This window comes from Taeniopygia guttata, chromosome 7 (assembly GCF_048771995.1).
Source record: "Taeniopygia guttata chromosome 7, bTaeGut7.mat, whole genome shotgun sequence".
NCBI lineage: Eukaryota > Metazoa > Chordata > Aves > Passeriformes > Estrildidae > Taeniopygia > Taeniopygia guttata.
This window is the reverse complement of record NC_133032.1, coordinates 12,496,418-12,509,342: the sequence shown is the minus strand read 5'-3', so window position 1 is coordinate 12,509,342 and position 12,925 is coordinate 12,496,418. Positions and strand designations below refer to the sequence as shown.

At 39.2% G+C, this 12,925-nt stretch overlaps 1 protein-coding gene across 2 annotated transcripts in view; it reads right to left on the bottom strand.

Moving 5' to 3' along the window:
* Window positions 1-5,242: 5,242 nt before the first annotated feature.
* The window catches only part of TANK (TRAF family member associated NFKB activator), a 28,474-nt gene continuing 20,791 nt past the window's right edge, over window positions 5,243-12,925 (bottom strand). For both annotated transcript variants that reach the window (XM_012574864.5, XM_030278376.4), the window contains 2 exons: window positions 10,987-11,567; window positions 5,243-6,736 (listed from right to left, as the gene is read on the bottom strand). In XM_012574864.5, the coding sequence (XP_012430318.2) occupies window positions 6,569-6,736; window positions 10,987-11,567 (749 nt within the window). In that variant the 3' untranslated portion in view covers window positions 5,243-6,568. The remainder of the gene's footprint in view (window positions 6,737-10,986; window positions 11,568-12,925) is intronic.

Genomic DNA, 12,925 nt, shown 5'->3' with positions numbered 1-12,925 from the left:
CTTTGGGCTGGAGAATTCCGGAGAAAATCATTTTCACAGCACCTAGAGGGCTTGATGTTGTGCTTGATGACAGATGGGAAACCTTTATGAAGGCTCCATAACCTCTTGCCCTCAGAGACTGTACTTTTGACACTGCAGAAATTAGGAGGATATAGATGTTTTTAGTCGGGTGATCGTGTGGTGATTTTTTAAAACAACAAGTAATTTATTAAAGTATTTTAATGAACTATACAAACAGTGAAAACCTGGCAAAGCTTGTGTCATTGCTGAGAGCGAAAACATAACTATTAACTATAGAGTGTTTTGCTTATGGAGACTTTTCTATTGCATGCAAATAAGATATAGGAAAAGACTAGCTCATAGAATTTCAAGTTTCATCTTTTCAGATCGTGACCTCAGGAGTGTCATGCCACTTCCATTAATCCTTTTCTTAACTTAAGGATCCCTGTGAATATGAATAAAGTTGTATTTTAAAAACGAAAGAAAGAAAGAGAAAACAAAACTCATTCACATTCCGAGTCTGCTTTCTGTCTCACACGTATTACATTTCACAAAACAGATAGAAACAATAGAGCTTATTAAGAAAAACTTGTTTTGAATGGCAAATTAAGCATAATGAAAATACACACGTTTTTACAAGTAGTTATTTTTTACACCAATTGAATATTTTAAACCTTTTTAAACTATGTACTTGTCTCTGCAAAATGTTTTTCTTTTAGCTCATTTGCACAATATCACCCTGCTATATATCTTTATTTCAAATTTTAATTTGGTCAGTTCAGAAACCTGGATAAGTACAGCACCTTGTTTGCGGCCAGGCAGTAACCAATAGGGATGCCCTACCCTGGCTATTTATGAGCAATATCAGTGCTGGTTTCTGGGCTAAGCAGGCTGATGCATGGATTGCTCTATATTATGGCTTCTTAGGCAGGGAAAAACTTATATTAGAGAAAATATCTCGGCATTCGTCTTTGATTCAAATACCTTTCTAGTACAGTGTAAATCATCAAAATAGATATAATAGCTTGTTTCCAGGTTGAAAAATTATATGAAATCAAGAAACAATCCAAGAATCTTTTAATGAAAAGTAAACTTGACCTAATGAAAACTTATTTCTGCCTTTTAATCCTTAGGTATAAATGTATTGGTTTTGGTAGCAGGGGGCTACAAACAAACCACGACAACAGTTAAAAAAAAAAATACAGATAATAGCAAAGGCAAGTTTTTATCTCCATCCCCCATATCTCTAAATTCAGAAGCATATAAAAAAGGGTGCAGAGTTTATCTTTGCTTCATACTCTAAATGTCTTCCTAATATGCACAAACTTATGTATCTAGTATATGAAATCTCTTAAAACATAAAGGACTCAAATGTAGAGCATTAAGGTGGACTGCATATTTCTATTTCTTAGGTATTACAGCGATCTGGGAATTTATTTTTACAGCCTGAGATGTCAGTATGCCACAGAAGCATGAAAATCTCACCATCTGTATGCTCATGGACAATCTCATCAAGTACACTCAACGACAGACTTAGAATAACAAAATTTAAACGCTATTACTACCGCCTAGCTGTACATGCACTCAAATCTACTTTAAATAGCATTCAACCTGAGTTATCATGCTGCTTACCTCAGGCCTAAACCAGTTTATTCCCTTTCAGTGTTTTCTTATCTCCATGAATCCTGCTGTAAATCAGACACATGCTATTTGAAATAACATTTGTTTAATTAAATGTGAGGTTACACACAGACATCATTTAATTTGGCCAAGTGCTGATCCATAACCCAGTGAAGGTTCAGGAGTCAAGCAACGGCTTCACCTGGCAGTTTGTCTAATGTGCTGGGCAATGTCCTGGATACGTGTTTCTTGTCAGTGCCAGAAAGCAAGGATATGTTTTAGTTGGAACTCTGTTATAACAGACACTACATAGTTTAGATTAACTCCTTTCAGTAGTACAGCATCAATGTGTTATTGCCTTAACATAAAACATACAGATTATGTAAATCTGTAATAAATACTATTTTGAAGTGTATAGTAATCAAAAATCTTTCAGGGCAGGATGGAATGGAAACTGAGAAATATTGGAGAGTAAACATTCCAACGCTCATTCCTCTGCTTCTCCCTGGCAGAGTGGAGCACTTACTGTAGCTGGGCTGCTAATGCTCCAGCCCCGGGGCTTGCCCTGCGAGTCCTGCGGAGCATGGACTTCCCGGGAAAGCCAGGGCCAAAGAGATCCCTCCGAGAGCCTTTCTGCTGTCTCTGCAGACACTGTCGCACTGTGTGTGAAAGGGAACGGTTCTTCCTGGTCTGAGAGAAGGCCAGACCTTCTAGTACCTCCTCACAAGGTGCACACTGTGTACATGCAGGGTCATTCAGGTTTACAAGGCCAAGCAATCCGAGAGGCAAAAGGCTGTGGTGAAGAGAGGCCACTTGCTTACTACATGTTTTAGCATTCCGGTCTCTAGTTCCCGTGCAGAGCTGAGAAGTAATTGGCACAGCTCTACATTTCTCTCATCTAGGCGGCCTGGTCTGGGGTGCGGCAATAGATTGTCTCTCACTGGGCAACCTGCTGCGTTGCCGGCTCTGGCCTGGCCTCTGGCGGGGAGGGAGCCGGGAGGTCAGCCCGCAGAACCCGCAGGCTCGCACCGAGAGCTCCTCGCCTCTGCCCCTTGCGGGGAGTGCACTGATGGGCTACTGCCAGCCCGGGCGCCGAGGGCGAGGTCTGAACTCTCCCACTGATACCCAGCAGCCTGCTAGGTCCCCCGGGCGCCGCCGCCCCGCCGCGCGGTCCCGCCGGAACTCTCCGAGTTACCACCTACGGCGGGTGCGGTGCCGCCCGCTGCGGAGGGGCCGCGCAGCGCTGGGCTTGCCATGCGGCCAGCGAGAAGGAGGGATCGCGGCAGGCAGGCAGGCGGAGGGAAGGAAGGAAGGAGGCCGGGCTGATTAGCATGCAGCAGCGCTCGCAAGCCCGGCTCCATTGTTTTAACACCTCCCCTCTCCTCCGCGCCAATCTGTCACCGTTCAGCAGGCGAACGCTGCTGCCTCGAATGCTGCTCTTCTCAAATGAGACGGATAATTAGCTGCCCCGCACGAATGGCGCACTCTTCTCACCCCTGATTGCTATCACCTTCTTGCTCCTGGCAGTTTTGACACCTCGTAATCAGCCTGCTGCTTTTTCTCTTTTCTTTCCCTATTTCTGATTTTTTTCTCCCCCTTCCTTATTTTTTTTCTTTTTTTTTTCCTTTTTTTCTTTTTTCTTTTTTTTTTCTTTTCTTCTTTTTTTTTTTTAATGCAATCCCTGTTGCCATTTAGATTGAGACTCCTCTGTTGAGTTAACCTTGTATGATTGCGGGGGAAAGGGGAATGTACGGTAGGGAGGGGAAGAAATCGCCTCCTCTGAGTCTCATCTGCTGAGAGAACCATGGGGTGGGGGTAGCAGCATCTCGGCTTGATCCTCCAGTGCTTTTGTTCATAAGGGGTAACAGCCTCTCATGAGCATCCTCTGAATTAATATTCTCTCGGATGGGGAAGGATGTGTTGAGCTTGTTGTTCGTTGAGCAACTACTCCGCTTAGTTAATGGAGAAAAGGCTGCAATTCTATTATGTGGTTAGATACAGCCATGCGGGGAAGGGATTTTAAAAGCAAGTTCACAAGGCCAGGAAGCTCCCTCTTCCTTCCCGGGTAGGCAGGGGAAGGAAGGTAACTTCCTCAGCCTCTTAGAGCGAATTCACTGTTTCATGGGAGTCGCAAGAGAGATATTGAGTGCGAGATCGGAGAGGGAACTTCTTTCCTTCTGATTCTAGAGAAATAAGAAATCTCAGTTAATGCTCTGGTGATTTCTGCGAGATTAAAAAAAAAAAAAAAAAACAAACCAGAGGACTCGTGGAATCTGTCATAGGAGCGTTTTCCTCTCCTCTAACAAGCAATGACAGTCTAATTACTGGAGCTACGAGCAGCTGTCGAGTTAGCCGGAGAGACAGAGGAGCTACATGTGTTGTACCCGGCCGCCGGCACCGAGCCCTCGCAGCAGGCTGAGGCAGCCGTACCGCCGCAGTGTCCCTCAGAGAGCCCCCGAGAGGAAACGGGAGCAGTTCGCTTCCTTGCGAGCGCTGCCTGGGAGCGCGGGGGCTTCACGCGTCGCGCACCGTCAGCGCGGGGCGGGGTGACAATGAACTCGTACGGGAGCCCTGAAATTGCTCCAGCCCCGGGGCTGCCCTGGCGAGGGCTCCGCTGGCCCTGGCGGAGTTGGAATTCGGTAGAACACCTTGGCACGAGTTTGTTGCTCTTCCTGTCCTCTCAAGTTGCTTCCACCATATTTATGATTTTTAATGACATTCTACTTCCCATTTGGATTTAACCTCCTCTGCCGGGTTGAGTTTGTGTTGAAGAGGGAGGGAAGGGGAGTAATACTGAGCCTCCTCTGGTGAGTGTAATAAAGCAGATGTCCCTGCTGGCAGCAGCGGCCGCCTCCAGGAAAGCTGTATAAGAGGGGCCCGTTCAGGGACCGCACTCGCCTCCCACTTCGAGTGGCTCACAACTGCTTAGCGTGGTATTTATTTATTTATTTATTGTTTATTTAAAAACTAAAATAGTGCTCCTCGCAGTGGTCTGATCGGTGAGCCTATCTGGATGCCCTCAGGCAACAGTTTTACGCACGCAGGATTAAACAGCTTCCTAAAACGCCTCACTAGGCAGGAGCCCTCACAGCGGGAAACGGATGGGCTCCGCTGGTCGACGAGACTTCGGTCAAGCGTGTTCCCCCCACCTCCTGCCGCCCTCCCCTCTGTGCCCTGGCTGCGGCGGAGCCCAGGCTGCCTCCAGCAACAAAGAGCCTGGTCCCCGCGCGGGGACTCGGGCCCGGCGCAGGGCTCCCGGCTCTGCCGGCTCAAGGGCTCCTGGGGAACCGCAGCCACGCGTGGGGGCAGGGGGCAGAAACAGATGACTTTATTTTCTTCAAAGGTGATTCCCAGTTTGCGCATCCCTTAAAACGCGAGCTTCTGAGCTCGAATTTCACGGCTGAGAGGACGAGTCGGACTGTGTGTCGGGCTGACTGGAGATGTGCGAATCCCCCTTCTCTCCTCCCAGAACCTGTGCCTCTCCTGGGCACCACCCCCAGCCGCGCTCTCCGGGGAGGTGCTTCACACTCCGCACGGCGCGGCCGCGGCCGAACATCGCCTCTTCAGCGCTGCGCACCAGCAGGGTTTAGAGCTCCGGAGAGTGACAAACTCTTCCTCCAGGTCATGTAGCAGACGTGCACTGTACAGTGCTGTTTGTTACAGTACACTCTGCTGACAGCCCGTCACAAACATGACATGTTTAAAATAGAGAAAATAATTGCAGAAAAATCCATTTCTAAAAATTACGTAGGTGTTAATTCTTCCAGAAATTTATCACCTGCAAACAAATCTTTAAAAAGAAGAAGTGTTGTGCTTTGCTGCTATGAAAATATTAATGCTAATTATCAATATCAGGGCTAAACTCTATATTCAGTTCAAATGCAAAAAGCAAGCACCACCCTTTATTATTAATTTAAAATACTTGGCAGCACCCCTATTTTTAAATTTGACATCAGTAAATCCATAAAATGTGCAAGCTTTATCAGACTTCAATGTTTCAATTAAACACAATTTTTAATTGCATTGAGAAAGCCTCTATATTCTGGTTAAAAATAAATTCACTGAGATTTAGATGACTAGGTTTTCCCTTCCTTTCTAGTCTGTACCAGACTTGGGTAATCTGTCATAGCAGACCAGAAGGGAAGGCAAATAAGCTTTGGTATTATTAGTTTTGGGGAAAGTTTAACCTTTTCTATCCTTCATATTAATATAACCTGCTCCCTGAAAGCATTTTTAGTAATTATTAATGCTATAAAGGTACATGAACAAGATAATAATTTTTTATAACATGAAACAGATATTAATAAAATCATTACTGTTCCATTTTGCCAAAAGGGTCATTTATATGTTACTTTTGATTACTCGCTTTAGTAAAAAATTCATCTGGGAAAGTCAACCACTCATTTATTTACTAACCTATCCTAATTTTGGCACACCTGGATTCAGCTATTACGATAATTTTACAAGAATCCGAATTAAGAGGTTCACTATTTGAAAATGACATAATATAAATGAAAAATGAGGGTCTATTTCTCTTCCTGTTTACTTCAGGGAGAACATAAGAACATCACTGGAAATTGTCAAGAAAAATCCTAGCATTACACCAATTTTTGCCAGCTATATTAAGGCATTAATCCTGCAACTCTACATTCATAAATATAGTCACTACTTCAGGACTATTCTGGCAAAGATTAATTGGGCAAAAAACATGTTTGACATCACTCTCAAAGTTAATAGTGAAGCATAACAAGCAATAACGTGAATTACAGTACTGAGTGACTTAGTTTCATTTTGCCTTGTCAAAAGACAACTAAAAATGTGCTTATCTGACAAACAATTTCAGTCATGAGTTCTTGTTACAAGAAGTCTTAATTCTCAAACTCATATCTATTGAATAAAAAAATGTATAAATGTATGCAAAAACAGTGAACCATTGAATTCTCATACATTAAGACTGTACTTTAAAGTGGGAATTGAGATGCCGAAGAAAATCTTCCTTAGATGTTAGAGATGGTGGGAAAACTTCTCGACAGAATTCACATATTCCACACTGATTCAGTTCAGAGTCTGCATATGCTTGTGCCAGCAAATCATTGTCTTGAGGCTGCCAAATGGGCTAAAAGAAACAGAAAATTATTATTGCTAAGGTTTACATTATGCTGTCATTTTTATTAAAATAAATGCTTGCCTCTTTAAATTAGAATTCCTTTACACCTGCCTGGCCAGAGACATTAACTAAAGAGTTCTCATTTAAGGAAAGCAAGACAGGACTTAGTTTTTTTAAAGTTCTATAAACACTCTATCCTTGCAAATATTTAAAAATACCTTGGTATCTATTAACAATAAATATTGCTAGGAGCAGAAGTCTGTAATATCAGTCTGGTACATACTAAAGCTTTTCTTTAACTTTGCATGTCAGTATTTTACTGAAGAAGTCCCAGTACACAATAGCCATTTAGCAGAAGTGAGAAAATACATTTTTACCTTAGAATAAAATGTTTCTTGTACAGAGTTAATATGATTCATATTTTATTTCTGTTCTTATTCACATATAAGTAGTTTTCAGTTTACTTCCAAAATTACTACATCCATGTCATGGCTTAAGGTACTTATTTACTCTGGCTGCCTTTTAGTATAAATGTGTCACAAATAATCTTGTTTGGGATTCCTCCTGCCATGACAGCGTCAAACTCACTGGAACCATGCATATCTATCCATGCATTCAGGCAATTCTATAAACTACGGTGTATTTGGTTCAGCAGCTGCACTGCTCTTGGTCTACTTAGTTAGTTTCAAGCCAGCAAGTCTGTTTATTCAACTCTGGAATTCAAGGCACTTAACCTCAGAGTGTACACTATATATAATAGTATCAAATAGGAATCAAAAAGTCTTCTATCAGTTTTCAAAGTTAAACCTTAAGTTTCAAAACTTTAGTATTAGCAACATAAGATCCAATACTATATAAGATCAAATACATTATATGGCCAGGACAATCAGGTTTTGAGTAAATTGAAAACCAAATGCATCCTGTTGTAAGTACGAAGTAGAAAGAATGGCAGCCAGCTGCTATGAGCTCTATGTGGGGATGGAACTTAGAAGAGAGTGTGCCCTACAGGGGTTTTTTTGGCTCATTTTTTATCTCTTGCTTCACTCATACATGGGAAGGAAGACAAGAAAGAATACAAAGTAATTTCTTTAGAAATTTTAAATTTCTTGCTACTGATACCCAAGATTTTAAATTTTGCCCTCTTCTTTAAATTTCATCATGCCAAATAGTTGGAATCTAGTGTTTATTTCTCCCACAGCAACCCACTGTACAACTAAGCTGACTTTCACAGTGGTTAAACCTTCTGTTTAAACCACCCCGAACTTCTTGGGAGTCAATTTTCTGCCCATTCTGTATTTAAACAGTGTTTAGCTTATCACATAGCAATAGCAGACTTACTGTCTTTCATTATGGTCAGCAATCCATATAATTAAATTGACTAATTAGTAATTAAGTGCAATCACACCACTTTTTTCGGCTCAAAGAGTCTACTTATTGTATGTTGCTGGTGTAAATTGCATATTAAATCTATCTAGACACTGACACACTTAAACAAGTTAACACACTTAAACACACTACATAAATGTGTTTAGAATTATTTGTTTCTGATATGATGTAAAGCACCATTTGAAAAAAAGATAAAATAGGATTGTAAAAACTATTTGTCATCTTGGAAACATAACGAGGGGAGGTACCCATCCAGCAACCCACACATGCAGGCACTTAACTTCAATTTCTTCAGTGCTAAGCTTGTGCTTAATATCCCTGTCAGAACAAGGATCTATTTAAGCAGACATTCTGTTTCAAAAACATTAATATTGAGATTAATAGACTACTGATTTACTTTTAAAATCATGAACATACTTAGAAGTATTTTTGGTGGAAACAACTTCCTCAAACTGCAAATACCAATAAACATATACATCTATATGAAAGTCTCAGCTAAATGTAGTCTGTAAAATCCTAGGTTCACTAATATCCATATTTATTTTAATCTACTGCTCTTTTCAGTCACGTTTTTTTTTAAAGTTACATTCTAAGAAAACAGTACCGAGTTTTTAGATTTAGTATCCACATAGAAGGAAAGAGCTAAATTTATTACACCAACTGAGAGCAGTTCCAAGAACTTGCTGTTGCCAAATCTATTGCATTTATGGGGTTTTCCATTTTATAAGTTAACATATGTAGTAAATACTTGAAAGTTTTATCTACACTAGGGAAAAAAAAAAAGAGGTATATAATTCTCTCCTTTTTGGCTTTTCCTTCACTTTTGGAAGGGATGATAGAAGCTGTAAGCAGCATAACCACCCCCTAGAAAGGTGGTAAAAATACTAAGAACAAGTTTATACATAAATTTTGCTAAGGTTAACAAAGTGAAAAGGGCATCTATACAAGTAATTTTAAAAAAATTACTCTTAATCTACATATATATTATCTGTGACCAAATCTTTAGCAAAATTTACAATCAGAAAAAACCTCTAGAACTGAATCCAATTAATTGGGAAAAATACTTAAAACCTAGTTTGAAAGCAGCTGAATAAAGGTGATGGATATTTAAATATACGGATATACACAGGTGTATATTTAATGGATTCTAAAGTTGCCTTGTTTCAAACAAGCTTCTGAATAACATTTTAATCAATGCAGTGCTATTGTAGATATGAATTTCAAATACTAAACAATTCACCATTAGCTTTCTTTTTCTCTGAGTGCTACATTAGTACATTTTTCTCCACAAAACAGATAATTCACATTTTAAATGCTGGCTCCAAAATAATTTCCTTATTTGGCAGAAATACCAGTGGTCAAAGGCTTACTGCTATTCAACCACTGTTCTGTACTTTTTAAGCTGCATAGTCTCCTATCAGTTTATAACCACATGCCAGCTGTTTCACTTGCTGTAATGTTCAATGCAGGGTGCCACCTATTGAAAAATGAATACACAGACTAACTAGTAAAAGAACAGGCTGGAGAAGGAATACAAAAAAGGAGGATAGTAGCAAGCAATGGAGTGAATTCTTTGCAGTTCCACAGGAATTCTACTAGCAGTAAAAGAAATGTGTTGATTTGTTTAACTAAGTCACAATTTTAACTGAGGACCCAATGAAAAATGCAATAAAAACTGTAATTAATAAGTTGGTAAAGAACTGAGATCTCCTACATTACAAATAGATATTTAAAATACCTTTTGAAAAAATCAAACTTATAGCAGCAATCTTTCAAACTTTAAAACTTTCACTCAAAAAGTGGTTTGCAATAGAAAATTAAACTAGATTGGGTAAATTTTAGGAGAAGAAAACATCAAAGTTATAATGGCCTACAACACTTTCTAAATGCTAGTTTTGCAGGCCATGTGGAGAGGTAAAGCTCTTCTGCTGCATCTACCTTGTCATTAGGAAAGAACACAAACTTCATCCATGTAAATGGCAAAAATAGGTGAATTCCACCCTCACAGAATTCCAAATTATCACTATTTGCTTATTCTTGAAAATCTGTCGTTTCACAAGGTACCAAAAAAACCACAGAAATAACAAAACAAATGCAAAATCAGTCTATAAAGCTCCATAATTTTGCAAGCTTTCATCTGAGACATGGTAATACACAAAAGAAGCAAAGTATTGAAAGACATGAGTGTCAGAAAATGCCAATAGGTTTTTCTGCATTACAGCTACTGGGGCTTGTTTTCAGCAGCTCCCATGGACTTCAGGCTATAACTGAAATTTAAGCCCAAATTACACACATAAACCTAAAATAAAGTATTTTAGCGAACTTTCCTTCATTTGAAAAAGAATTATTTTTTTTTCTACAATGACAAAAATTTAAGCTTCTTAGAGCAGAGGAATAGGGTGTTGTTAATACCTCAGATTGAGACAGAAAGTAGCTTTTTTTATAGCAGAAGTACTTATCTGTTTAACTTTTTAATTGGTTCATTTTTCCAATTCTCTTCTGTAGATGAAAAACAATTAAAGCAAATGTGTGCCCTATACAATTGAGATCAAGGGTAGAAAGAAAGCAATCTAGGGGGCAATTTAGGATTAATGACAGCTTTGAAATAGATATAGAAGCAATTAATATCTAGATTAACTGAAGTTTGTAAAAACATCCAGTGCTTATGTCTGCTTATATTCCTGATGTTTCACTGGAAAATCATCTTGAACACATTTTGCAGCATTAGAAAGAAGAATGACAAGAGATAGTGTCTTAAAAAAAGACTGATCAGCTTTCTTAGAGAATATATTAATCCAGTCTCAAAGATATTTGCAAAATGTGTGTCTGAATCATTTTAATTTTTGAAATGTAGAATATTTATAGAAAGATACCTGATGAGGACCTCTGATGGTTGTTCCAGCAGCTTCTAAAGGAAAAATTACTTCAGGTACACCCTGGTTTGTGTGCTTAGGTACAAATGTGAAACCACTGTCTGTTGTTTTTAAACATGGTTTGTCACAGATATTTTCTATGGGCATCTTTGCATGATCTGAGAGGTTTGTTTTGTCAACAGCAGTTAAACTTTGTAAAGCTGAGGTCATGAGATCAATGCCATGAGCTTCAAATGAGTTAGGTTCCAATTTACTGAGGTTAACAGCACGGTCTCTGTGCTCCAGGTTAAAATGATGATCTTGAAGCATGTTTTCAGATATACCAGTACAAGGAACTGTTGGTTTTTCCTGAGTGCTCTGCAAGAAAGCAGAGTCATTGTCTGTAGGTGGAAACTTGACATTAAATTTAGAAAGTGATTCTACAGAGTTGTTGTCCTCATCTTGGCCCACTCCTCTTGGTGTGATAGATGTGATGCATGATGCACCTCTATTTATATCCTTTATAACCCGAGGCTTAAAAAGCTCTTCTGCTTGTTCATCAGTTTTATCTGTGCACTGTATCGGCATGGAAAACTGTATTTCTGTGAAGAAAGAATGAAGAAAATATTAAATAGTCCATTGAAATACAGTTATTAAAAATGTAGTGTTGGTTTATTTTTTTTGTCTTCTTTCCCTGCTATTTAACTTTTTATTTTAAAATCAGATTGAGTTGCAGTTCTCTTTCACAAACATTAGTTCTGACACAAATCTATCAGAACAGAAATAAAAGGAAATACTCCCTTCCAGTAATTATATTTTTCTTTGATTTATGGCTATAAACATTTTCATTTTATTGAAAATTATGTTGTCCCATACTCTTAACACATACTTGCATATTCACTGAAGTGTTCTGGCAGAAATAGAAGCTGGAACCCAAACCACTTCACACAGTGCCAAGAACATGCTAGGCACCATGAGCACGATTTTAGAAGGTATTCAGGTACCCAACTCCTACTGGTTTCCAAATTAGTTAAATATTTAAACTGAATAGCTATTCAGAAATGGGACCATGTTTTCCCTTTGTTTCGAGAATTCACCCTTTGTTTTTGGCACTATATTAATAAAAATGGTAATAGTTACTCTTAACCAGGTGAGAGAATAACTTCAGTAAAGAATGATTGTACAGCAGCCTTCTGACTGTGGAACGCAGAAATAAGAAATCAAACATTAAATCTAGATCGGTTTTGTAATGTATGCTTTTACACAGTTGATTTAAGCAGTTCTTTTATCATCTACATGGCTTATATCATGTATGGCTTTTCACACAGTTGAGTTAGGCACTTTGTTGGGAATCAAAACCATTCTTCTAAAGTAAGTTGCCAAACACACTTCCTCCAAAATTCCCAACCCCAAATAATGAAGTTTTTAGCATACAATCAGGCGACCACAGTACAGTTCAGAGAGAGCAATTTGAAGCAACGAGATACCTGTTATTACTTCATGTAACAAAACTTGAGTAAAGGATGACCTAAATTAAAATCAAGCGCTGAAATCAGCATCTTTTGCTTCAGCTGTGTGCATTTGGCAGCTGTTTATTGAAATCACTTAATAAGAGTCTGATCTTACTATTAAGAAAAGTTAGTAGAGAATACCCAGAGTAGCTTACATTGTATTAAAGGTAAGCATTAGCAAGACAGGACATTCAGAATCTCTCACAGTTTCAAAAAAAAAATCAAGCCTTCCTTTTGTTTTCAGGAAGTGTTGGATTAAGCTCTTGTCCCATATAAGAAAACATTATTTAAAAGTCTGCACAAGGAAGTCTAGAAAATAAGTCCTCTGACTCTCCTCAGTCCTGCAGTTTTCCTCTAACAGATATGGGGCTAGAGGCATTCATAGCAGACATCTTTTGAACTGACAGCTAAATTAAAAGCAAGCAAGTGCTGTCATTCACACAGTATGA